Source organism: Parasteatoda tepidariorum, chromosome 5 (genome assembly GCF_982258835.1).
Source record: "Parasteatoda tepidariorum strain Cologne lab strain chromosome 5, Ptep-v5.0, whole genome shotgun sequence".
Taxonomy (NCBI): Eukaryota; Metazoa; Arthropoda; class Arachnida; order Araneae; family Theridiidae; genus Parasteatoda; species Parasteatoda tepidariorum.
Genome location: NC_141759.1, coordinates 66,215,781 through 66,242,386, shown reverse-complemented (window position 1 = coordinate 66,242,386; position 26,606 = coordinate 66,215,781). Strand labels below are relative to the sequence as shown.

Below are 26,606 nucleotides of genomic sequence, written 5' to 3'. Positions count from 1 at the left end.
ACTTTAAACGCATGAAAATTTTTCTAAAGCTCTGACAACTCATCAGCTTGCAGTATAGAACGATATTGAACGTTTCAACATTTCAAACGTTGCCCTTTGAACACCGTACCACTCGAGACATTTTCTACTCCATTGCTTCAAGTACCCTTGGTGTGTTTTAGGAAAGAGTCTGGGTGCACGAGCATAGTCGGCCATACACTCTGGATGCATTTTCAAAAATTCCATACGTTTAGTTTTATCCGTGTTGAACCACGTCAGCAAATCGTTCATTTTTAGTTTAGTTTCGAGCAATAAATACACCAATAGAGCCATTTCATCAACGTGTCTCAAGGTTTTTACTCTTTTTCGAATGTCATTGATTTGATCTACAGTAAATCTTCTACCACTACGCTGCATCATTGTCTTTTTTCATGGAAACATCATTTGATCAATGGCATAATGCAAAACTAGTAAATACAAGAGCTGACGTGTCTCCCGATGCTTGCAAATACGTCATTTTGATGAAGACAACCAAAAACTTTAACGTTGAACAAGACTTGCAACGCCATTTGTCTTTACGAAACAAACCATTGGTGTGGTTTATTAAACAATTTACCAGACTTTGTGTTCGAGTGGAATACGCAGATATTTTTGTTCAAAGAGAATTGAATCATTTCGGACGCATTGCCCAAGATGTCTCATCCAGAATCGTTCAAAAGCTCTTTCAAAAAACCTATGACACACAAACGGTTGTTGCGCCAACCTGGATTATCAACAAAATTTGGCCAGAGCACAAACCATTTAAAACAGTTTCACCAGAAACTTTTCGAGACTGGCTCCTCTCATAACGTTTTGAAGAGGTTGTTGCACCAAGAAGTGGCGCGTCACTGTTTCCTGGGACGGCAAACGATTCGAAAACATCGATGGGATGTGTTGAAGCAAGTCGCTAAATGGTTACATCTTGACAATGATTTGGAAGATTTTCACGATGGACTGGTTCGCGAAGAATTGGTGTCGATACTCTCAAAAGGCGTAAAGAGAAAAAATTTAAAGCTCTTGCCCTCTGATGAAGCGGATTGGTGCGTATTGTTCAAACAGTGGTTAAGTCAAAATACAACAAGTCATGACGTGGGCAACCGTGACATGTATCGTTTATTGGCAGTAGACGGGTTTGACGGACTTGAATCAAAAGATTTGAAAACTTACTTGTTGGCAATGATACATCCAAATAGCATGCGTCGCGACTATCGCTCACACGCTCGATCTGTACGCGAAATGTATAAATGGTTGGATAACAAACCCGAACTAAGTAGTTTGGGTGGAACGGATTCAGGCTGCGTCGTTTTTTTGGCATTGTTGCAACTGTACACTCGGGAATTGCAGAGCCTCATGCTCAACGATGAAATTGCGATGCAAACACATCGAGTCAAAGTGTGGGCCGAAACATTTTTACATAGAAATGCGGAATATTTTACCGACGTTAGAAAAGTAACGACAGAAATTTTAAATGAGTTGGGTCAAGTCTATGCGTCTTGTGAGGAAAATTGGCAACAAGTTGGACGAGAGCAATTGATGAAATTATTGAGTAGCAACAATGTATGAAAAAAAAAAAAAAAAAAAAAAAAAAAAAAAAAAAAAAAAAAAAAAAAAATTTTTTTTTTTTTTTTTTTTTTTTTTTTTTTTTTTTTTTTTTTTTTTTTTTTTTTTTTTTTTGTGATTACTTAAGTTGCTGCGAGTTGCTTGAAGCTTCACACTTTCAAATATCATCAAGAATCATAGCTCAAATATCATGATGAATCTAGTAACAGAATCACGTGTTGCAATCGAACACAAGCTGTTTTGCTCAGAGGATATAGTACTTGAACCTTTACAATCAAAATACGTAATCATAAAAGAAAACGTGGAATTCTTACCAAGATTTAGTTTTGTGATACCTCGTCCAAGTCCAGAACTATGGTTGGATCAAACAGTACGTGTGTTAGCTGACATTTTTAATGAATCAAGCAAGTATGTTCGGCCTTTAGACAGTCATAGTCGGCTTTTAGTGGTTTTAGTTAATTATTCAGATAAGGAGAAGGTAGAAATATCCAAAGGTGACTTATTAGCTGAACTGGAGTTTATACAGATGAGTGGAGATCGCAATAACGATAGCTGTTATTTTGAAATTCCATCCGAACACGCAATAAGCCTTAGATATGGTAATAATGGAAAACAAGAATAATCAACGAAACAAATGCTCCAAGAAGACAAGAAAAATTTTAGTACAGTTATTTCTTCAATTGAAAAAAAAAAAAAAAAAAAAAAAAAAAAAAAAAAAAAAAAAAAAAAAAAAAATTTTTTTTTTTTTTTTTTTTTTTTTTTTTTTTTTTTTTTTTTTTGGATTATTTAAAATGTGGCTTCTTGCTTGAATCAAATTATTACTGCTGACGGACATGGTCAAAATACTTGTAGAGATTCAAGCCTCCTTTGTAGGTATCGGCAAAACTACCGTTATGAAAATTTTTTCTTATCCAACGGTTGATGGTTACATAGATGATTGTGTCGACATGATAGAGACTGACCCAGATTTCTTTCACGACTCAAACAATGACACGTTACGCAATTACTTGGTCTTGGAAAATTTTGCTGCTCGACTGCAAGCAAAGGTATCCACCCTGCAAAAAACCTGCGCATCCAACTGGACCATCATCACTTCCAGGTGTCCCTTGCTATCTTGTATTCAATTTTCAGACGGTCTATTGGATTGGAGACCTTTGGAAAGATATTACAGGAAGCGCTTGAAGCATTTGGGTGTAGATCACGTACTCATTTTGGATTATGGTTCATCCATTGCTGGATCACCGAAAGCTGTTGAAGCGGGATACAAAAGAATGAGAAAAAGAGGGCGCAAGTTTGAATTGGAGCGATACGATACACTCGAAACCTACAACAATTTTTTTCAAGAGGCTGAGCGCAAAAAGTTGGATGTGCTGAAGGATTTGGATCCAAATTTCTATCAATATCGAGACGTGGATTTTTGGGATACTGAAAATTTTAACGAATTCAACATTTCAGTGGCAACGGAAGTCATTAGAAAACATAAAGATTTTGTTTCTAATCTTTTAAAACTAGTCCCAAAGTCACGCAAACCTTTCTTGTATGTAGAACCGCTACTGGAACCCAATCCGGATCGCTTCGTGACATTCCCGATAGAATACCCAGACATTTGGGACATGTACAAAAAAGCTCAAGCCTCTTTTTGGACAGTAGGAGAGGTGGATTTATCCAAAGATTTAACAGATTGGGATAATTTAAAACCTGATGAGCGTCATTTCCTCTCACATGTGTTGGCTTTTTTTGCGGCAAGCGATGGTATCGTCGTGGAAAATTTGGTGGAGCGCTTTGCGACAGAAGTACAAATCACGGAAGCCAGATGTTTTTACGGATTTCAAATTGCCATGGAAAATATTCATTCAGAAATGTACAGCGAATTGATTGAGACACTCGTTCGGGATCCCAAAGAAAAAAATACATTATTTCACGCCATTGAAAAAATGCCCTGCGTGAAAGCAAAAGCCGATTGGGCATTAAACTGGATACGGCATCCCTCCTTTGCCCATCGTCTGGTAGCATTTGCGGCCGTGGAGGGAATTTTTTTCTCCGGGTCCTTTGCAGCCATCTTTTGGATAAAAAAGCGTGGTCTTTTACCTGGTTTATCCTTTAGCAACGAGCTCATCAGTCGAGACGAGGGATTGCACTGTGATTTTGCGTGCCTCTTGTTCAACAAGTATTTGCAAGAGAAACCCACACAAGAGGAAATTTTGCAAATCATAACAGATGCAGTGTCCATCGAGCAAAAATTTTTAACAGAAGCTCTACCAGTCAGCCTCATTGGGATGAATTGCACATTGATGAATCAATACATTGAGTTTGTAGCAGATCGTTTGATGGTGGACTTGGGATGTGACAAGTTTTACAAAAAGGAAAATCCATTTGATTTTATGGAAAATATCAGTTTGGAGGGAAAGACCAATTTTTTTGAAAAGCGGGTGGGAGAGTATCAAAAGTGTGGAGTGCTCTCAAAGAGTCACGAGTTTTCTTTGGAAGAGGATTTTTAAGAGCAACACGTTATCCAAATTTTTTTAGATTTAAAAAAAAAAAAAAAAAAAAAAAAAAAAAAAAAAAAAAAAAAAAAAAAAAAAAAAAAATTTTTTTTTTTTTTTTTTTTTTTTTTTTTTTTTTTTTTTTTTTTTTTATACTCTTAAACATAACCAACAAGCTGTTTCATTAAATTTGTAATTTCCAAGTCGTCATCATTTTCAACTTTTGGAAGGGGATTACCATACGTTCTAGGATGCTTGCTAAAAACCTTAGTCTTGTGAGGCCAATGATTACAGGTTCGTCGTTCTTCGAAATATTTGATCCTTTTCTGAATTTGAGTTTGACTTGCCAGTCTTGCAGGTGTCATACAAATGTACAGAGCGCATCTGATGTTTGGTAGTTTACGATTACGTTGTGGTTCCATACCTTGGTGAATGGTTCGACTATCCCACAACACGAGGGAGCCAGCGGGAGCCTTTACACAGATATCCGATGGACTGTCTAGACGATCCAAGTAAAATTGTTTTTCATCTTGTGTCAACCGACAAAAATCTGATGAATGTGTAATTTTAAACGTTTTTTGAAATTCCTTGTGCAATAAATGACTTTTTCTGAGAATTCTCAAGGTGGCGTCACCTTCGTAAACTGGAAAAAGATTCACGAGTCCTTGAACACATTCAAAATTATTTCGTTGAAAGTTTTGATCAGTGTGAAACCATTCCTTGTATTGCGTCCAACCACGCATCGTATATTCACAAGGTAAGGAAATACTGATTCCATCAAAGCTTGTGAGCAATTGGTTTGTACACCAAATACGACTAAATTGATTAAAGACATTTTGGTTTTGACGAACGTACCAGGATAACGGATTGTGTCCAAAGTCCCAGTGCTGAAACAACATACCGTGTTTTGGATAGAGATCAAATAGAGATTTGTAAGTCGATATATCGTTTTTGACAATGGGTTTATCCAAGTATTTTGTTTTATTTTGTAACCAAATCCACATTTTCTCTTGGAGTTGCGTTACCTCTTGAACCGTTAATACATTTTCAACAACCTCCACCCCGTCTGTTTCAAGCGTAAAATGTTTACAATCGTTATAATACATTTAGAACAATTTGTAAGCTTTGATACTTGCTTGTATCAAAAAAAAAAAAAAAAAAAAAAAAAAAAAAAAAAAAAAAAAAAAAAAAAAAAAAAAAAAAATTTTTTTTTTTTTTTTTTTTTTTTTTTTTTTTTTTTTTTTTTTTTTTTTTTTTTAACGTTGTAGGTTAAAACCGAGTGCCAGGTCTTGTGCAACTCAGCTCATCAGAATTTTTTGGAGCTCCCACGACTTGGAAAATATAACCTTGCTGCATACAACGGTATTGGACGTTTCAACATTTCCACCTAATCTTATTATGATGGAAAAAGATCGACGCATAATACTATACAAAGTGAAAGAACCATTCTTTGGGACGGAGCCAAAAGTTTTTGAAAATGTCGTGCAGATTTTTCCTAATGGTAATTACACCCTTGGGGAAAAGAGCAAGGAAATAGTGTCTACTGATATCGAGATCAAAATACCACGAGATGCCAGAGGTTGGTTATATTCGTTAATTCCGGGGGTGAAAGTATATCAAATAATTCCTTCTGGTTCATATTGTAACCTTACTTTTCGTTTATTAAATAAAGAACGCGAACGAATTCATATTGATGAAAAAGAACCAGTGGTCAAATTGGTTTTAAAACGGGCCAATATTACTTTAAACCCATTTGGTAAGATATTGCTGCGAAGAATTGACAATTTCATACGGACTAGATCCTTTTCACGCTCTGAGATTGTGTGGGATTGTGCCGGAGAAAATTATGAAAAGATTGAAGAGTGGACATCATTGTTTTATGACCCATACAACAGTAATTGAAAAAAAAAAAAAAAAAAAAAAAAAAAAAAAAAAAAAAAAAAAAAAAAAAAAAAATTTTTTTTTTTTTTTTTTTTTTTTTTTTTTTTTTTTTTTTTTTTTTTTTTTTTTTTTTTTTTTTTTTTTTTTGAAAAAAATGTAATTGATTGGTAATTGAAAAAACTTATGCTATAATTAAAACTTTAGCATTATTTAATACTGTGGAATATTAACCCTATTATTCAAAAGACTGAATTATTTATTTTTTTAAGAATTCTTTTTTTAATATTTGACAATTTTTTGGAACTCTTTTTTAATGTTTTACAATTTTATTTTCTTGAAAATTGTTGTTTTAAGTATGTATTATTGAAAAATGGTAGAAAAATTATGTAATTGAGACTGTAAAAACATGCCGATTTCGAATTTTGAGTTTAAAAGTACCCCCCTTCTAGCTGCGACTTTTAAACGATTCAAGGTACCAATCCTTTTGGTACCATGAATCGTTTAAAAGTTAAAATTTATAATCAAACTTTTAAACTTAAAATCCTATTTTAATAGCTTTTAAATGTGATTTTTACATTAATTTTGTATAAGTTGTATAGTTTTTCTAATCAGTTTTTTCATCTTTCAATAGCAAAACATAACATTTACAGACTCGAAAATGGAAATGTTTTGCGTTTTCCCCATTTTCCATATTTCCAAATTTTCCTATGATAAATCAAACATTTGCCCGCTCAAGTACTTTTTCGTTCTGAGAAGTGCTTATATATTTTTGCAGTTTTCTGCTATACCCAGTTTCAAGCTGACGGTCTTCGAATATAGAATTACCATATGGACGAGAGTCGAAAAAATACTTGAGCAGAAAAAAATATATAAGCGCCGTCAATTTAAACCGTTTGTCCAAACATCGCCATTTGGCTTGTCCCATGAAAAAACGTTACATAATAAAGGCGCTTTTTTAAAACATGAAAATTACATTGCTAGGTGCATATTGGGGGCTACCCTACTTGAATTACAACGTCAAGATCGGGACGTATGGAAACGTATATTGTAACACAGAATATGGAAGATTTCACATGGTTTGCGACAATCTTCCTCTCCATGAAGCATTTGAAAGCTTCCTGTTGAAGCATGGTGAAAAAAAGGAACATGATTGGATTATAGACCTGGCCGAAGCCGATTTAGCTGAAATTGTGGGTAGTTTTGCAACGTTGGTTGTTAAAATTGCTATGAGTGAAGTTTTGGATAATGTTTTCAAAACGATCTTTGTCGGCAATGGACAATGTGAAAAATGTAATGCCATTGGTCCTTTAATCAGTTTCAAGGAAATGAATGAAAAGAGCGTGATTTTAAATTGCAAGACGACCGGTATTCTCAAAGTGAATCTGAAGCAATGTGTGGGTAGTGATGGATTTTTGAGCGTGGAGACTAACGATGATGATTACATGAGCGTTATCTTTGTGAACCCACCCGATGATTTTAAAAATTTGTTGTATGATTGTAAGCGAGATCATTTCATTGTGTGTGAATGCTTTTCGAAGGATTTTGTCACGAAGCTTTTAAATTGGATTTGCAACGAAAATTTAAAATGACTCACATTGTAAAAAAAAAAAAAAAAAAAAAAAAAAAAAAAAAAAAAAAAAAAAAAAAAAAAAATTTTTTTTTTTTTTTTTTTTTTTTTTTTTTTTTTTTTTTTTTTTTTTTTTACGATGCTGCTAATGTTTGAACTTGAGCTAATATTGTCAAAGGTTGAGAGCCTCAAGAAATTCTAAAGTTGCGAGTTGAGTCCAAGTACCCACGCTAGAGTGTACCTAAAGATCCACGACGATGCATTTCAAACTATACCATGTGAGGTCCCATCTCTGTTACTTCTGGCTCTGTAAAGAAATTACTCATAAACTTTTCTAAACAATGTGGTTTTCCGTTGACGGTGAACCTTTTGTATGGATTGGGGCAGAGACACAAAAAACTCTCTCGTCCATTGTATAAAAATGCTCCTTGTTCGCATACATCGGGATTGAGTGTATCACATGCAGGTCCCGACCAAAAAGTTTCATCGGTACAGAGGCAAATCCATCGCGCCACGTCGTCATTTGTCAACATCAATCGACCGCCTTTTTCTTCATTGCATTCAATGGGTGTTCGACCATCTGTTACACACACGCCCCCCACGCATCGGGTAGATTTTTCCACGCACAGGAAACTACAATCGTCTACGCAAAACATGCGTTTGTCTGTACAATTTTGCTGGAAAATGGGTTCACGTACTTGAATTTTTGATTTTGTTTTAAAATCCTCTGGTATCCACCAGAAACACATCCAGATGATTAAAAAAAGGAGCCAGGCGGCCCACATAGTTGTCTTTTTTTTAAAAAAATCAAGATGCAACGATCGATTGATCACCACGATTCCCAAAGTTGTCGTCGCACCTCATCGAATCACGTCGGCACGTGGCAAGATGCTTGGACCATATGTCGGGACATTGCGGATAAGTACTCTGCTACAGAATTTCATCAAATTCATATGGTGTTGGCCGAGTGGATTCCCATGCTCAATGTCATATTTGGGCGTCCCATCAAGGACTTGGAAAATTATAATTTGACATTTTATTATCTTTTCGAACCCAATGGCCCAAAGGAAATTTTCACGTCGTACGCCGAAACTAATAAACGTAAAACGCCTGATGAGAGAAAAGGTTTTCATGTGGTTTTCAATCTTTATGAATTTAATGCGACGCTAAACAGTTATTGTGATAATGTGTGTCGAAACAATAACATGGTCGACGAGGCACGAGGCACCATAAACTTTACTTTGTTGGATGAGACTTGCCATAATCCAGCAGAATACTTTAGACACAACACCACGTGGCAAATGCTGTTTATCTACACGTGTCACTTTTTAGCGCACTGGGAAACTTTTCAAAATTATCATCATGCGCATTACGATAATCACGACAAAATGCAAAAGTCTCCCTTTTTTAACCTCTTTCACTACGGGGAGATTGTTTACAAATAAAGGATGCCACGTGCAAAAGGAAACAAGATTACCAAGAAAGCAAAGCCTCGTAAATATGTAAAACCTCCACCCTTTCCTCCTCGCAAAATTCCAGCGTTCTACGCGTACGAGTCAATGCTCGACTATTTTGCAGATTACAAGGACGATATGAAAAAAGTTTTTTCATTGTCACACATTGAACATCTGGGGAAAAATGGCTTGGTACCCCTTTCAAAATTGAAACCCTTCTTTAGAAGTTTTTCGGCCTACAAAAACTATGTGGACCAAAAAGCGACGGTGGTTCCAGAGGAGGCGTGGGAAAAGGCGTATCCGGATGCCACAAGCTATGTTCGCAAGTATTACAGACCCCAACCGGGTAATCGAAAACATTTGAAAATGAAAGCTTTTGTTGGATCTCCAGTCATGTCCGAGGTGTCTGATGACGAGTCTGTCTTTTCCATCGATGCATCCAACGACGAGAGTGACAACTCCAATGTCAATCTGCCGAAAGAAAGTGTTTGCGCGGGCGTTTACAAGGTGTGTCGTCATTACGATGCAAAACGAAGATACAAAAAATTCCCTCCGGATGGTAGCGAGAGAGATCGTTACATGTTTAGTCTAAAATACCAATAATGGGTTTTCGAGCGGATTGTAAACCAACGGAAAGAGTGTCTTGTGCAGAGGGCTGTAATGCATTAAATACGGATGTTTGAGCTTTGTTGGAAAATCATTATTTAACGATAAAATTTTTGCGTGGGAGGTGCAGGGGGACAATTTACCCCTCAGCACACGAACGGGAATCACACCTGTAGTTTCGGGAGGACCAAAACAAGTTTCGAGTCCTTTGGAAACTGGACATTTTTGAAAATTTTGCGCATCGTATTTGAAAACCCAAAGCTTGATAAATTTAGGTAACATCCGAGTGCAAGTGATAGTGTCCAAACCCAACAAAGGAGAGAGGGTTGGAATGTCAAAATTTAAAAGTGTTATAAAATGGTATAGCTCTTCTTCAAAGGTTTCACTCGTTTGATTTTGGATCACGTCCACATAATAGCGATTCAATTTGACTCGTTGACAGTGTAGCGGTAAGGACGTGGTGTCGAAATGATCCGTCTCATGCACATAAAACATGTTTTCGTTACCGACGAGATAGGAAAAGCGAAATGGATCCGCATGTTGTGACAACGTGTACATGGCGTCATGCGATCGTTTATCATATGCATGTACTACGTCAAAATCTGCATTTTCTGGCAGCAATTTGTAATGGATATCCATGACAACGATATCCTTCAGTATGGGATATTGCCTTTTGGAGAGTAAATGCAGTACAAGCGTCTTGTAATCTTCTGCCATGGTTGGCTTTATTAACTGTGCAAACACATTGCTCCGGAAAAGTTTTGAGCTGGACGAGCAAAGATTAAAACCTGACTTTAAACTACAACGTCAAAAAAAAAAAAAAAAAAAAAAAAAAAAAAAAAAAAAAAAAAAAAAAAAAATTTTTTTTTTTTTTTTTTTTTTTTTTTTTTTTTTTTTTTTTTTTTTTTTTTTTTTTTTTTTAACGATGCTACTAACGTTTGAACTTGAGCCAGTATTATCTAAAGTCGCGAGCTCCAAGAAATTCTTCTAGAGTTGTGAGCTCCGAAACATTCTAAAGTTGTGAGCTCCGAAAAATTCTAAAGTTGTGAGCTCCGAGAAATTCTAAAGTTGCGAGGCCCCAGAAATTCTAAAGTTGCAAGTTGGAGGGCTTCAAGAAATTCTGACGAGTCTGAGATCATAAGACTAAACGTCTGGCTTTAAACTACAACGTAAAAAAAAAAAAAAAAAAAAAAAAAAAAAAAAAAAAAAAAAAAAAAAATTTTTTTTTTTTTTTTTTTTTTTTTTTTTTTTTTTTTTTTTTTTTTTTTTTTTTTTTTTTTAACGATGCTACTAACGTTTGAACTTGTTGAGCCAGTATTATCTAAAGTCGCGAGCTCCAAGAAATTCTTCTAGAGTTGCGAGCTCCGAGAAATTCTAGAGTTGCGAGCTCCGAGAAATTCTAAAGTTGTGAGCTCCGAGAAATTCTAAAGTTGCGAGGCCCCAGAAATTCTAAAGTTGCAAGTTGGAGGGCTTCAAGAAATTCTGACGAGTCTGAGATCATAAGACTAAACGTCTGGCTTTAAACTACAACGTAAAAAAAAAAAAAAAAAAAAAAAAAAAAAAAAAAAAAAAAAAATTTTTTTTTTTTTTTTTTTTTTTTTTTTTTTTTTTTTTTTTTTTTTTTTTTTTTTTAACGATGCTACTAACGTTTGAACTTGAGCCAGTATTATCTAAAGTCGCGAGCTCCAAGAAATTCTTCTAGAGTTGCGAGCTCCGAGAAATTCTAGAGTTGCGAGCTCCGAGAAATTCTAGAGTTGCGAGCTCCGAGAAATTCTAAAGTTGTGAGCTCCGAGAAATTCTAAAGTTGCGAGGCCCCAGAAATTCTAAAGTTGCAAGTTGGAGGGCTTCAAGAAATTCTGACGAGTCTGAGATCATAAGACTAAACGTCTGGCTTTAAACTACAACGTCAAAAAAAAAAAAAAAAAAAAAAAAAAAAAAAAAAAAAAAAAAAAAAAAAAAAAAATTTTTTTTTTTTTTTTTTTTTTTTTTTTTTTTTTTTTTTTTTTAACGATGCTACTAACGTTTGAACTTGAGCCAGTATTATCTAAAGTCGCGAGCTCCAAGAAATTCTTCTAGAGTTGCGAGCTCCGAGAAATTCTAAAGTTGCGAGGCCCCAGAAATTCTAAAGTTGCAAGTTGGAGGGCTTCAAGAAATTCTGACGAGTCTGAGATCATAAGACTAAACGTCTGGCTTTAAACTACAACGTCAAAAAAAAAAAAAAAAAAAAAAAAAAAAAAAAAAAAAAAAAAAAAAAAAATTTTTTTTTTTTTTTTTTTTTTTTTTTTTTTTTTTTTTAACGATGCTACTAACGTTTGAACTTGAGCCAGTATTATCTAAAGTCGCGAGCTCCAAGAAATTCTTCTAGAGTTGCGAGCTCCGAGAAATTCTAGAGTTGCGAGCTCCGAGAAATTCTAGAGTTGCGAGCTCCGAGAAATTCTAAAGTTGTGAGCTCCGAGAAATTCTAAAGTTGCGAGGCCCCAGAAATTCTAAAGTTGCAAGTTGGAGGGCTTCAAGAAATTCTGACGAGTCTGAGATCATAAGACTAAAACTAAACGTCTGGCTTTAAACTACAACGTCAAAAAAAAAAAAAAAAAAAAAAAAAAAAAAAAAAAAAAAAAAAAAAAAAAAAAAAAAAAAAACATTTTTTTTTTTTTTTTTTTTTTTTTTTTTTTTTTTTTTTTTTTTTTTTTTTTTTTTTTTTTGACGATGCTTCTGACGTTTGAACTTGAGCCAAGAAATTCCAAAGTTACGAGTTGAGGGCTTTTTTTTACGTTGCGTTGTAGCCAAGTTTTTTGACCCATTCCAAAATGATATTTTCTCTCAAGTAAACGTCTGGCATCAAATGTGCAAAGTCTCGCAATACTTGAATTAGGCTCTTTTGATTACTTTGACACAAGAGCATATGCGTTTCCGTGTCAAATACCTCTTCAGTCTCGTTCAAAATGCATCGTTGACCCTTCTTTTTCTTTTGATTAAACATGGTCATAAATTCCAGTTTGAGATATCGAATGACATCTCGTATGGTTTTCTTTTCCATAAATCGTCTCCATTTTTTCTCATTAAAGTGAGGTGCGTTTCCTTTTAACCGAATACGATTCTCCACGTTATAACTTCCCATATCACACAAAACAGGATGCTTTTCCGTGTATAAAAACAAAAAATGTTTTAAATCTGGTACCGCGCCCCCCAATTGATGGCAGGCGGCACAAAACAATACAATGGTTGCGTAGGCACACTCTTTGAACGAAACACGCTGCAATTTACTGGGTGGATACAAATCAATAGCTTGTCGAAACATGCCGATTGTGTAACCGGATGATTCTCGAAGATGACCTGAAAACGGCAACACGTATTGACTCCCCAACCATTCTTTCATTTTCATCATTTCGTCAAAGTGTTCGGGTATATCGCAAGATTGATCTATCGTGTACGATTTCCAAACGGTGGATCGATTCGCGTACAGGCAGTGAAATCGCTCCGCGTTGAAATTATTCAACAGCAACATGCAAGGTTTTCTAGGATGAATGGGGCAATCTGCCGCCGTGAAATTTGAATTTGTGAGGTGCCGAATTATACTTTGAATACGATCTTCTGCTCGGATCGTGCATTTTGAGCTCATGTTCTTTGTTTACAGAGAAAAAAGCGACATGAGTCCAAAGTACGTTTGCGTACTGGATATGGATTTGACCCTGGGGTTTCACAGTGCCCGAAAATTCCACCCTCGCCCCAAATTGAAAACGTTATTGCAGTTTTTAAAATTGATCCAAGCAGACATTATCTTGTGGAGTCATGGCAAAGACGCCTACGTGAAAGACATGGTGAATGCGTATTTGCCGGACGTGGCCGAATGCGCCCACACACTCTTTGGACGAACAGAGTGCGAATATTCTAAAAAATTTTACAATTATCTCAAGGCATCGGAGCACGTGCGCGACATGTATCGAAAAAGGTACAGTCAAAACATACTCTTGATGGGGGTGGACGATAATGTCACCATCAACATGGACGACGGTTATGATTTGCGTATTTACGTTAAACCCTACGAGACTGTCAATTCTTGCGATAAAGAACTGATGGTGGTGGTGGAGAAGATGATTCAAGGTATTGTGGAGAGAACCCAATGAAACAAAAATGTATAGTGTGGATCAGTATTTAAAGTCTGTGCGAAATTTACAAACCAAATGTAAACTCTTGACTTGGTTGCGCCTACAGGATGCCGCCCATTCAAACATTGGGTTGTTTTACAGCGATAAAGCGTATCAAAAGGTTTACATTTATTAACAAAGCAATGCGTTTTTGGATTCTAATATTTTTGTATGCTGTAATTGTCATTTATTACGCCTCGCAAACGCCTCGTACTCCCTTTTCAAAGTGGCCTCTCCTCCCAAAACACGCCGAAACCTCTTCCCCCGACACATGCACACACACATCAGACTGTAAAAAACACGACATTTGCGTGAATAACTTATGCGTTCCTCAACTGTTGAGAGGCGAAGACTGTTATCCCGAAACTGGCACGTGGACGCTCGTTTCGCATCGTGGCAAGTCGTTTGCGGCCTGCATATGTTTAAATCCAAATCTCGTCACCCAAACCCATTTCGGAGGCAACTGCACCGTCGATGTGGCGTGTCGGCCCAACGGATATTTCAGTATACAATTGCAAAAATGCATTTGTGCAGAGGGTTTTGTACCCACGAAGAATTTCGAATGCCAAAAAATGTCAGTCGTGGATCGCATGAAATATTATCCGTGTGAACCCGACGAGCTGAGCGGGCACCAGTTGAACGAGTCGGATGGGCTCGACAAAAATTACATACGTCGGCACTATGAGAAAAAATGCTTCAAGAGACCTTGCACGTTTGACGCCATTACAGGAAAACCGTTGAAAAAAGCTCGCTACAAATCTGGTTTTGGGTGTGTGTGTGATCCCACACTCGGTCAATTTGGAGTCAGGATAGAGGAATTGGACGACTACACCTATGGCAAGGGTTACAATGCGTGCGTCAGTGCGTTTAAAAACCCTCCGGAGGAACCTATGGACGTGCAACTCTATGCCTATTTTTACTTGTTGGATCATAATCCCGTAACGTTTTTACACTACAGTAACGTGGATCCCAAAAAGGTGATTGCTCCCCTCCGAGACCAGGTGCGCGATGGATCCTTGCAAATTGGACAAGAATTTCCTTTCGATTACATGCAAGTGTTTTTTTTGGAAAAGGAATCGTTTAAAGCGAAAATTTACAATTATCGCGTGTCATCCTCTTGGTTTGGAAAATTAAAAATGGAATCGTCCCTTCAACCTAATCGTATGGAGTGGTGTCGGTGGATCACGCGTCACTGGCAACCCGGGTCGACGCCCCTCGTATGGAAAAATCAATTGATGTACGCATTTCCAGCCTGTTATATCGGTAAAAACGATCTCGGAGTACCTGAAAAATACCGAGGAACCATCGTTTCCAATCCCCATCACGTAACCCTTCCCGGATGGCCCGAATCGCCTCGTTCCAATGGATTGCTTTTGAAGCACGAGGGGGGTGATTGGACACTGGAACTGGCTCCAGATTACAAATTGGAAACATACTCGCAAGTCACCGACAATGTGCCGAAATGGGACGATCCTTTGGTGGAGGCGTTGAAAAATCGCAAAGTAACCCGACGAGCCGTAACAGCGGGTCACGAGGCGTATGAAAAGACAAAGTCTGATCGAGAAAACGAGCCATTCTTTTAAACAAAGATGAAGCGTGCGCACGAAGAGGATGCGTCATCAGAAGACGAAGAACCCCCCACCAAACAGATTAAACCCTCGGACGTATTGCTTGATCTTGAAGCAGGTTTGACGGAAAGAGACGATATTAGTCAACAACTGATGAATGCCCAAAAGCAATATTTCACAACGTATATGGAAAAATTGATGAATCAACTCCCGATGGGAAAATCCGTCATCGAAGCGGTTCGCAAAACTGGTTCAGAAAACGATTTCATGTACATGTATACGGCAGCAAATACAATCATCCAATCCCTTTTAAGCGTGAAACAGGTTAAAGCTACAAACTCAATGGTGGATATGATTGCGGGGGTCATGTGTCGTTACATTCACGAAAAAGTGCTCACGCCCATGTTACAGCCTGTGGTTCACGATGAACATTTGAAGAGAGCATTTCAAGCCTATCAAGCCAGTGTGAAACAGGATGAAGATGCAATTGAATTGGAATTGCGGTGTGTAGTGCATACAATTAAACAAATGTTGGAAAAGGAAAAGGATACCTTGAAAATAAATCATCCCATCCGGGCTCAGGTGACTCAGCAGATGAAAGCCATAAGTGATTACGTCGTAACATTATTACTTTCCATCTCAACAAAGCCATCAGAAAGCAAAACGGAAGTTGCCGAGACTGAACTCGAAAGAGAAGAGGCGAATTTTGAAGTAGATATTTTAAAATAAAACATTTGCGAGTTGGCTGGATCAGTGGATGATTTTTACAATTTAAAACTGAAACAACGTTGAAAAGTTTTAGATGGGTATGTAGCGGCGTCAAGTTTAAATTGGCATGGTCACTGGAGAGAATTTAAAATTTTACAAGCTGTGAGAGCTTTGGAAAATTTTGATGAGCTGAGAGTATCGACCCGATGCAACAACATCTAAAGTTGCGAGCTCCAAGAAATTCCAAAGTTACGAGCTCAACGTCTGACTTTAACATACAACGTAAAAAAAAAAAAAAAAAAAAAAAAAAAAAAAAAAAAAAAAATTTTTTTTTTTTTTTTTTTTTTTTTTTTTTTTTTTTTTTTTTTTTTTTTTTTTTTTTTTTTTTTTTACAATGTTCTATTGACGTTTGAACTTGAGCCAGTATTGTATAAGGTTGAAAGCTTCAATAAATTTTAAAGTTGCAAGTTGGAGGGCTTCGAGAAATTCCACAGTTGCAAGTTGGAGGGCTCCAAGAAATTCTAAAGTTGCGAGCTCCAGGAAATTCTAAAAGCTGGAGGGCCTTGCGAGCTGGAGGGCTTCAAGAAATTCTGACGAGTATGAGATCAACAATGCTTGACGTTTGACTTTCACATACAACGTTAAAAAAAAAAAAAAAAAAAAAAAAAAAAAAAAAAAAAAAAAAAAAAAAAAAAAAAAAAAAAATTTTTTTTTTTTTTTTTTTTTTTTTTTTTTTTTTTTTTTTTTTTTTTTTTTTTTTTTTTTGACGAGGTTGTAGACGTTTGAGCTTGAGTCAATATTGTATAAGGTTGAGAGCTTCAATAAATTTTAAAGTTGGGACCTTCAACAAATTCTAAAGTTAAGAATTGGAGGGCTTCAAGAAATTCTAAAGTTAAGAGTTGGAGGGCTTCGAGAAATTCCACAGTTGCAAGTTGGAGGGCTCCAAGAAATTCTAAAGTTGCGAGCTCCAGGAAATTCTAAAAGCTGGAGGGCCTTGCGAGCTGGAGGGCTTCAAGAAATTCTGACGAGTATGAGATCAACAATGCTTGACGTTTGACTTTCACATACAACGTTAAAAAAAAAAAAAAAAAAAAAAAAAAAAAAAAAAAAAAAAAAAATTTTTTTTTTTTTTTTTTTTTTTTTTTTTTTTTTTTTTTTTTTTTTTTTTTTTTTTACGAGGTTGTAGACGTTTGAGCTTGAGTAAATATTGTATAAGGTTGAGAGGTTCAATAAATTTTAAAGTTGGGACCTTCAACAAATTCTACAGTTGCAAGTTGGAGGGCTTCGAGAAATTCCACAGTTGCAAGTTGGAGGGCTCCAAGAAATTCTAAAGTTGCGAGCTCCAGGAAATTCTAAAAGCTGGAGGGCCTTGCGAGCTGGAGGGCCTCAAGAAATTCTGACGAGTATGAGATCAACAATGCTTGACGTTTGACTTTCACATACAACGTTAAAAAAAAAAAAAAAAAAAAAAAAAAAAAAAAAAAAAAAAAAAAAAAAAAAAAAAAATTTTTTTTTTTTTTTTTTTTTTTTTTTTTTTTTTTTTTTTTTTTTTTTTTTTTTTTTTACAATGTTCTGTTGACGTTTAAACTTGAGCCAGTATTATCTAAAGTTGCGAGTTCCAAGAAATTCTAAAGTTGCGAGTTGGAGGGCTTCAAGAAATTCTGACGAGTCTGAGATACGTTCTTGATAGACTGTGTCTCAACACTTTTTAAATTTCTACTGCGACAATTTGATTCATGCTCCTGACTCTGCTCAATGCCGTATATACCAAATTCAAATCACGACTTCCGTTAAAGTTGATGGCTATTGCGGCATCGTCCATTGTATCCCCTTGAAACTTGTGTATAGTACCCGCATACCCAACCATAATTGGAAAATCTCCTTTGGAGTTTCTTTGAATTATTACTGTGCTGTTGTCTGCGACATTTTTGCATTCGATGCAATCCTTTTCTTCATTGAAGCGCTCAAATATCAGAGACGTACCATTTGAAACTGTGGAAACTCCATTTTGGAGAAGGAAAACATGACATCCTGACTTTACGTCCACATATGCGTTACCCGAATGGGTTTTAGATTTTCGCCACAAGCGCAGTCGTGGACCTTTTACCAACTGCGTCAAATAAAAATTGTTGTACGTTTCTACGGAGGATTTCAAGTAGGCCAGAGCTCGTGTGCATTTCGCCAATAGTGTCGTGTCGATATTTTCCACCACTGGATAATGAGTCACTAGAAATGTAAAGAGTCCAGTCTCATCCTCTTTGTCTACAAATGACCTCAAATTCTCAATAATTTCCTCATACTCTTTTTCAAAACGCTTGCTTTGCATTAAATCGATGCGTTTGGTTTCAGATTTGACACCCGCCGTAAACATGTTGTGTATAGACCTTACGGGTCGCAGTTGATTGGGGTCACCCATCATGATGCACAACACGGGATCCGGGCGCTTAAAAAAGTACTCAAATATCCATTCCACCAACCAAAATGCAACCATACCCACTTCATCAATCACCACAATTTTCGGCTCGAATGGACAGTTGAATTCCTCGAGGAGGCAAGCGCTTTTCTTTAAACACTCTTCTGTATCAGCTTCCTCAACCAATTCCTTCTCCAAGTTGTTCAAGACGGATCCTTTGCCCCAATTTAATCTCATGGCGGAATGAATCGTGCTTCCATTCATTCGACTCGCCACTCTTGCCGTAGGAGCCATGCGTAATTGAGGAATTTTGATAAAATCCAAACAAGTCATGACGGTATAGGATTTCCCAGTGCCCGGTCCACCCGCCACAATGACTTTCAAATTTTTAGGTTTTTTAAGCCATGCATCCACCAACAAAGGAAACTCTTGTTGGCTTTCAGTGAGCGTTTCAACATGTTTGTGATACCCGACTCCATAAGCGGGGTGGTTCCATTGGTCAGTCATGGATGCCCCGATTGCAATTTGAAATGCGCGACACTCGTCTTGATGGATTCTGAAACACGAGAAGAATATTTAATGCTAGCTTGTGAAAGAGTTGCAGTTTCGTACTTGATGGACTTGTATGCTTTGTACGTGGCCAAAGATGCTGTACGCGTTCCGTCGGTTCCAATCAAATCAGTGGTGACACTCGGTGTGGAAAAGGTGATCCCTCCAGACAAATGGTTAAAATGTATTTTGTGGTCGCGCTACCAACGACAAGGTCCGCAGGCAAGTTTGGAATGGTGCGTTTCTAGACCAGGCACGGCTGCGTTTTACTACTCGGTGGGAGAAGAAGGATCGTTGCTGATGCCTCGTAACGGTGATTTAAATACGATACAAATTCACCCAGACACTGTCAAAACAGTATCGGGACAGTCTGACCGTTTTTGCAAAAATCCAGTGCTGTTACTGTTGAACAAGGAATCGCAAAGACATGAATGATTTGGCATGAACAAGATTTTTCTTTTAAAGGCATCAGAGTAAAAAAAAAAAAAAAAAAAAAAAAAAAAAAAAAAAAAAAAAAAAAAAAAAAAAATTTTTTTTTTTTTTTTTTTTTTTTTTTTTTTTTTTTTTTTTTTTTTTTTTTTTACGTAATGTTTTGTATTTCTTCTTCCATGTGTGCATCCTCTGATGGAAATTCAATAGCTGGTGTGATTGGATCCAAAAACACCATATTGGGGCATGGTTTTATTGCAGATTCTTGAAATACAATCATGTTTTGGATTGTCCCACCAATTTTGTATTTATCATCTCCAAAAGTTGTTCTGCTCCTAATAGTAATTTGACAAATGGCTAAAAAAGATCCCATCTTTGTTAAACTCGCTTCCAGAGGTTTTTTGAAGGCGTGTTTTAAATCTTTACCATTAAAAACTCTCAATTTAGTCACACACCAATTTCGTTCAAAGTCTAACGGTACGTTTCTCGACAAATGCGCTTCATAACACGTGTGACACAATGCTGGATCGCAGTAATCCATAAATAATCGAGCACCATCATGTAATTTTTGAGTTGGATTTTCTCTCATGGCATCTCCAATGACTTGTAATGGGTAACAGTCGCGAGCCACAAAAGACGTGTGTCCTTCCGATTCTTTTGTTTTATCATATGTAAAACATCCCACGAGAATAACCTTATGCATCATACATGGTTTGATAATGTTGCGAGTAAATGTCTTTTCATTACTGCTGGTATGACCCTTGGAAAATAAAACGCCGTTTTCTTTATGAAGCTTATACGCCTCATTTTCATTTAGCTTATTTTCCCAATCAGGTGTTATGAGGTTTAACGCTCCGCTGTCTGTTTCGAGATCCTGAATGGCTTTGGCGAGTGCAGGAACTGCGAGTGTATGTTTAACAATGTAAGAATATTCCATCTTGATTAAAGACGATTCAAAAGATCCATTTTGAAAACTCTCTAAACTCTCTGATTTGAAAACTCTCTGAAACTCTCTGATTGAAAAACTCTCTAAAACTCAACTACCAAATTCACCCAGACACTGTCAAAACAGTATCGGGACAGTCTGACCGTTTTTGCAAAAATCCAGTGCTTTTACTGTTGAACAAGGAATCTCAATGACATGAATGATTTGGCATGAACAAGGTTTTTCTTTTAAAGGCATCAGAGTAAAAAAAAAAAAAAAAAAAAAAAAAAAAAAAAAAAAAAAAAAAAAAAAAAAAAAAAAAAAAAAAAAAAAAAATTTTTTTTTTTTTTTTTTTTTTTTTTTTTTTTTTTTTTTTTTTTTTTTTTTTTTTTACGTAACCATTTCTTCTTCGTTAGACTTATCGTTACTGGTAGAGGGTTTAGAGGTGCCAGGACTAGTCGGCTCTGAGAAATAGCCAATTTCCCCCATGTCTGGATGTTCTTTTCCAGTCATTAGTTCAAACGTTAACGCAGACAACCGCCGTTTAGTCACATCATCATAAGGCAAACTTTCGATGAATTTGTTATTTTCCAAATCGCCCGTCGCTCTGTTTGCCAATAAAACCTTTTTACCATTAGCCAATTCTATATAATTTCCATAACGCCGTACCACAGACAACCAGTGTCGATAACGCAAATAAATTGCAGCTTTAGAGTCGGGAAATTGTACTTCTACTCCTTTCATCGTATCATTTTTAATAATTTGGATTCGCTTATTTGGAAGTTGATTATTTTCATTTTCAGTGCCTTCTAAGGTTCGTTTCTTGGCTAGACGAAAAGCTTCCCAAACTTCATTACTCGTATGCCAAAGGCTGTCCTGGCCAAATAGGAACATTTTTCCGTCATGGTTGATTTTAACTTGACCATCTTGCGTTGTAATTTGTATACCCTCTGCTACATTCTTCACCTCACCTGTTATTTTCTCACCAATAGCCATGTAGGCTTGATCATCCATATCGTCTTTATTTGATTCAATTTCTTCAAATATCGGAGACAATACCTCCGATGAATATGGACTTGAAACAGGGGCATCCTGGGGACAAATTGGAACAATCAATTCAGTATCACTGTCCACATCCATTTGACGCAAACTGTTGACAAAAGGATCGGCCCAATCGTTTAGCAACTCTCCACTAGGGTTTGAATTTTTGTCCGAGTCTGAATAATCTTCCTCATTCATTTCTTGATTGTTTCATTTAAAAAAACAAAGAATATGTCGAGTCTAAACGCAATTTTACATCAAACACCTTGGATACCCTACAATGACACCTTTTATCACTCTCGAATGATTTTAACCTTTCCAAAAAATGTCATTTTCACAGCACAGTTGCTGTCCCACGTTCAATCCTTGCCCGTTTATAAACAGTATCCCCATGCCGAACGTTTCGAAGCGAAATGGTTGCAAAATGTGGATTGGAAGCAGAGCATGATTGTCTTTGATGACAATTCTCACGTAGTGATGGCTCCAGAGCCAGTGATGGATTTAATTCAATTGGATCGTCGTTTGCAATACAAGGAGGCTGCTGACGGTATATTTGGTTCTTTTCGACCCATGTTTCTTAAGAAGCAATGGCTTTGGATTCTCGGATTGGTATTGGGTTGGATTCTGGTCAATGTATTCTCGACTGTCGCGAAACGGACCCCTTATCGCTTGGTGCTGTCGAATCCACCTACACGTTCGTAGAGGACTTTTTCAACCGCAAGGAAATGCACGATCTGTGGTTGGGTTGGGTCCATAGACCTTGCAAGAAATCCACCTCGTTTGTAAATACGGCCCGCTCCGCTTCTTTGTAGCAGGCTGGAACTGTAACAGTGTTTTGGTAGAGTGTTTGCGCTCGCTCAAAAGACTCTAGAGAGTATCGGGGTGTCGATAGTGCCGTCAACAGACGATTGCGATCAAAATTGTCAAAAATTGTATTTTGAATGTACTTTTGAGGAAATGTGTGTTTTGTGTAATAATCCTTTAACCAGAAAAAGGTCACCCAAAACGAATCAATCAAATCTGAATCTCCGTGCGTCACCTCCTGATAACGTAAATATTTTTTCATTTTTATAATAAAACTAGCTATTGCAAAGGGTGGATCTTGATCCTCGTCGGAAATCAAAGCCTGCGTTATATAAGGTGCGTTGATGGGAGTAATGCCCACCAGAGCGGGGATAAAATCATTTCCAAACAAAAAAGAGCACGTTTCCAGCTGTTTTGGAGAGTAGGGTAACCATTCATGGACGAGTTGTGTGAAGGGGTAGTATTTACCATACCGATAAATTTGAATCGTTTCGTAGCGATTCAAACGCATTAAAGCAATGACAAATACATCTTGGTCTTCGCTCGCAACGATTGGATTTTTGCAGTGTAGCGCTTCGGCCATGTGAAACAATTTATGCTCTCCCTCGCCGGGAACGTTGCATCCACTGAGGACGACGTGAAGCTCACGCGCTTTGAAAAACTCAAAGTGTTTCAACCGCTCTTTGAAGTAATCCTGAATTTGTAGAGAGATTTTGTTGGTTCCAAACAAGGCGGCTCGGTATTTGGCTTTTCCGCTAGCGATTGAATGGTTATCCTTTCTGGTTCTCCGTGCACGTTGAGTGGGCCATTTCATGGGTACGCCATCTCCATCAAACGAAAGTATCAACGTAATTTTGTCTGTAGAGCCATAATACAGAAATTCATTTAAATGCGTGACCAATTTGTGCCACGCTAAACGACACATTTCTTTAAATAATTTCTCTTCATCAGTCTCCAAGGCCAACGAGATGGCCACATGTAATAGGGATTGCACATCATATAAAATGGAATCGAAATACTTTGGTTGAGTGGGTGGCTCTTGATCAGGTTCGTGCAGCTTGTTGATTAACGCACAAAAGTTGTTGATGCCCATCATACAAAAACATGTGCTGGCGAGAGGCTCGCTTTTAAAAGGCAACCTCAAAAAAAAAAAAAAAAAAAAAAAAAAAAAATTTTTTTTTTTTTTTTTTTTTTTTTTTTTTTTTTTTTTTTTTTTTTTTTTTTTTTTTTTTTTTTTTTTTTTTTTTTACGAGGTTACTGACGTTTGAGCTTGAGCCAACATTGTATAAGATTACGAGTTCCAAGAAATTCTAAAGTTGCGAGTCGGGCTTCAAGAAATTCTAAAGTTGGGACCTTCAAGAAAATGGACCTTGAAGATATTCTAAAGTTGGGACCTTCAACAAATTCTAAAGTTGGGACCTTCAACAAATTCTATAGTTGCGACAGCTCCAAAAATTTCTGACGAGTCTGAGATGATCAAGACTCGACGTTTGACTTTAGCACAATTTTGCCTTTGCAAACTCTTCACAGCGTTTCTGCTGCAGCCGTTTACTCCTCCTTGGTAACACTTCCAAGTTTGACATGCAATTAAAAGATTTTGTTTTCGAGTCTATATTGCCATCTGAAGATTTTGTTTTCGAGTCTATATTGCCATCTGAAGATTTTGTTTTCGAGTCTATATTGCCATCTGAAGATTTTGTTTTCGAGTCTATATTGCCATCTGAAGATGTTTTCGAGTCTATACTGCCATCTGAAGATGTTTTCGAGTCTATACTGCCATCTGAAAAGCTTTCTCCATAGTCTGTTTCACCACCACAGCATCCACAGTCCTTCCCTCCACAGTCCGTACCGCAATCTGAAGAGTCGTATCCCCAGTCCGTACCGCAATCTGAAGTGTCGTATCCCCAGTCACAGCTGAATGTCCTGTTCCTGCGACCTGACCTGCTATTCATGCTACCAAAAGATCTTGTTGCCGAGTCTGCTGACCAACCTGAGTTGGTCGTGCAATCTAAAGAGCTTGATTCCTCATCCATGTTGTCTATAAAAATGTCAATAAGAAATTCTAAAGTTGCGAGTTGAAGGCCTCAAAAATTTCTGACGAGTCTGAGATCATCAACGCTTAATGTTTACCTTTTATTGAAAAAAAAAAAAAAAAAAAAAAAAAAAAAAAAAAAAAAATTTTTTTTTTTTTTTTTTTTTTTTTTTTTTTTTTTTTTTTTTTTTTTTTTTTTTTACACTGTTCTAACTTAGAGCGAGAGCAAGTGTTGTAGTATAATGTTTACAATGTCCTAGCTAATCTTAATCTCCATATTCATCCACCTCGTCTAGCGATTCTTGGTATTCTTGCTCGTTACATTTTTCGTAATGAGAAACATATTCATTTGAATCCGTTTTAAATCCTTTGGTAGATATCATCATCACTCTTCGTAGGTTTGGCCTTTCGCTACACAATAAAATCATTTGCGCAATGGGTTCGCCAGTTTTGATGTGCGCCGATTCATTACCAACATTTCGCAAAACAACTTTAACGCTTCCTCTGTATCCAGTATCAATAACACCAGCATCCACTTTTAATTTTCGTTTGGTCACCACAGATGACTTATCTTTCAACAATCCAATTTTGAAATTGGGTAGAGAAAAAACCACAAAAGTATCAATAATTACTTGCTGACCTGGCTCAATATCGACATCCATTGGAGAATACAAATCAACACCGGGTGACAATTCATCAGACGTAGTTGGCAATACTGCTGATTCATTCAGCAAGAGGAAATCTAAATTTAAATGAGCCATGTTCTAATCTATGTGTGATTTGGAAAAGTTGTAGGAGTTTATGATTTGGAAAAACTCAGCTGCTGCTTTTAAAGAAAGGTTTAAAAAAAAAAAAAAAAAAAAAAAAAAAAAAAAAAAAAAAAAATTTTTTTTTTTTTTTTTTTTTTTTTTTTTTTTTTTTTTTTTTTTTTTTTTTTTTTTTTTTTTTTTTACGTTGTCTTAACTTAGAGGGGGAGTATCTAGATTCTTCATTTAGGTCTCCAGAACAATTTTAAGGAGCTGAGATCATTGAATATTGTCTAGGCTATATAATCTACTCCATTATGCAAATTTTGATATCCTTCGAAATGGGAAGAAAAATCTTCCATATAAGGTTGTTTGCTCAATTTCTCATGATGATAGCCGAATCCAATTATACCTCGTTCTGTTTCGGTAGAAATCCTTTTTACTCTTTGTAAGATTGGTCTTTGACAAAAGAGTAAAATCATTTGCGCAATGGGCTCGCCAGTTTTGATATGCGCCGATTCATCCCCGACATTTCGCAATGCAACTTTAACGCTTCCTCTGTATGCAGTATCAATAACGCCACTATCCACTTTTAATTTTCGTTTGGTCACCACAGATCGCTTATCCTTCAATAATCCAATTTTCGAATCGAGTATGGCAAAAATTACACCAGTATCAATAATTACTTGTTCACCTGGCTCAATATCGACATCCACTGGAGAATACAAATCAACTCCGGGGGACGATTCGTCAGACGTTGTTGGCATTATAGCTGATTCAGTCAACAAGAAAAATTCCAAATCTAAATGAGCCATGTTTCAATGTATGTGTGATTGGAGTTGTGAACCCGGTAAGACTCAACGACTGCTTTTAAACAAACTTATTAAAAAAAAAAAAAAAAAAAAAAAAAAAAAAAAAAAAAAAAAAAAAAAAAAAAAAAAAAAATTTTTTTTTTTTTTTTTTTTTTTTTTTTTTTTTTTTTTTTTTTTTTTTTTTTTTTTTTTTTTTTTTGAAATCACAGTTTGGTGAACCAAGAATCTGAAATCATGTTGATTCTATATATTATGTTATTTTTCACCATGTATACATTCCATTGTTTAATGGCGCGCAATTTTCTTGAATATTACACGGCTCGCGCACATCCATTTCATTGGAATTTGCATCGTTGGAATCAAGATGTCACATTCCTCGTTGATAAATTGGTTTAAACAACTCTTGTTTGGGTGCAACCATGGAAAAGAAATCCCTCCACCCTGTGAACTCGCCGAATTAATCTTTCTATTGGAAGAGGATGGAATTTATTGGGAAGACATGCTTCATCGGGGTGGGCTCACAAACTATCGTTATCAAATACAAGGTGATTTAGATCTGTTACTGGATTCACTCGAAAAGAATCCGGATGCTTTGCCAGTATTTCGTACTAGGGCCGTCACCTCGTTTTTTAATCATTTGATGTGTCTCTTGTCTCGCCCTCGCCAAAATACTGTAAAAGACGACAATTTGAATCTCAAAGCCATTCTTGAAGGTTCTTCGGGACCCTTTCACTTTGAATCTGCTGAATTTTGGGGAAATTTGGTTCAACAGTACTTATCTCGCAACCGACTTCCACAAGAGTTGCAACCCTTGCCCGCAGCCCGGGATCTGGACTTGAAACGCAACGAACGGTTGTATCAACTC

The 26,606-nt window shown here is 36.6% G+C and overlaps 4 protein-coding genes across 4 annotated transcripts; 1 reads left to right on the top strand and 3 right to left on the bottom strand.

Moving 5' to 3' along the window:
* Positions 1–1,694: 1,694 nt before the first annotated feature.
* Positions 1,695–4,220, top strand: LOC147809437 (ribonucleoside-diphosphate reductase subunit M2 B-like). Its single transcript, XM_087164127.1, has one exon. It carries the CDS (start codon positions 2,412–2,414, stop codon positions 4,074–4,076), a length of 1,665 nt encoding a protein of 554 aa, XP_087020253.1. The 5' UTR covers positions 1,695–2,411; the 3' UTR covers positions 4,077–4,220.
* LOC147809436 (uncharacterized) lies at positions 4,220–5,167 on the bottom strand. Its single transcript, XM_087162809.1, has one exon. It carries the CDS (start codon positions 5,165–5,167, stop codon positions 4,220–4,222), a length of 948 nt encoding a protein of 315 aa, XP_087018935.1.
* A 19,282-nt stretch (positions 5,168–24,449) lies between these two features.
* LOC147809435 (uncharacterized) lies at positions 24,450–24,944 on the bottom strand. The gene has a single exon (XM_087162808.1). The coding sequence runs from the start codon at positions 24,942–24,944 to the stop codon at positions 24,450–24,452; it is 495 nt and encodes a 164-aa protein (XP_087018934.1).
* A 278-nt stretch (positions 24,945–25,222) lies between these two features.
* On the bottom strand, positions 25,223–25,744 carry LOC147809434 (uncharacterized). Its single transcript, XM_087162807.1, has one exon. The coding sequence runs from the start codon at positions 25,742–25,744 to the stop codon at positions 25,223–25,225; it is 522 nt and encodes a 173-aa protein (XP_087018933.1).
* Positions 25,745–26,606: the final 862 nt, after the last annotated feature.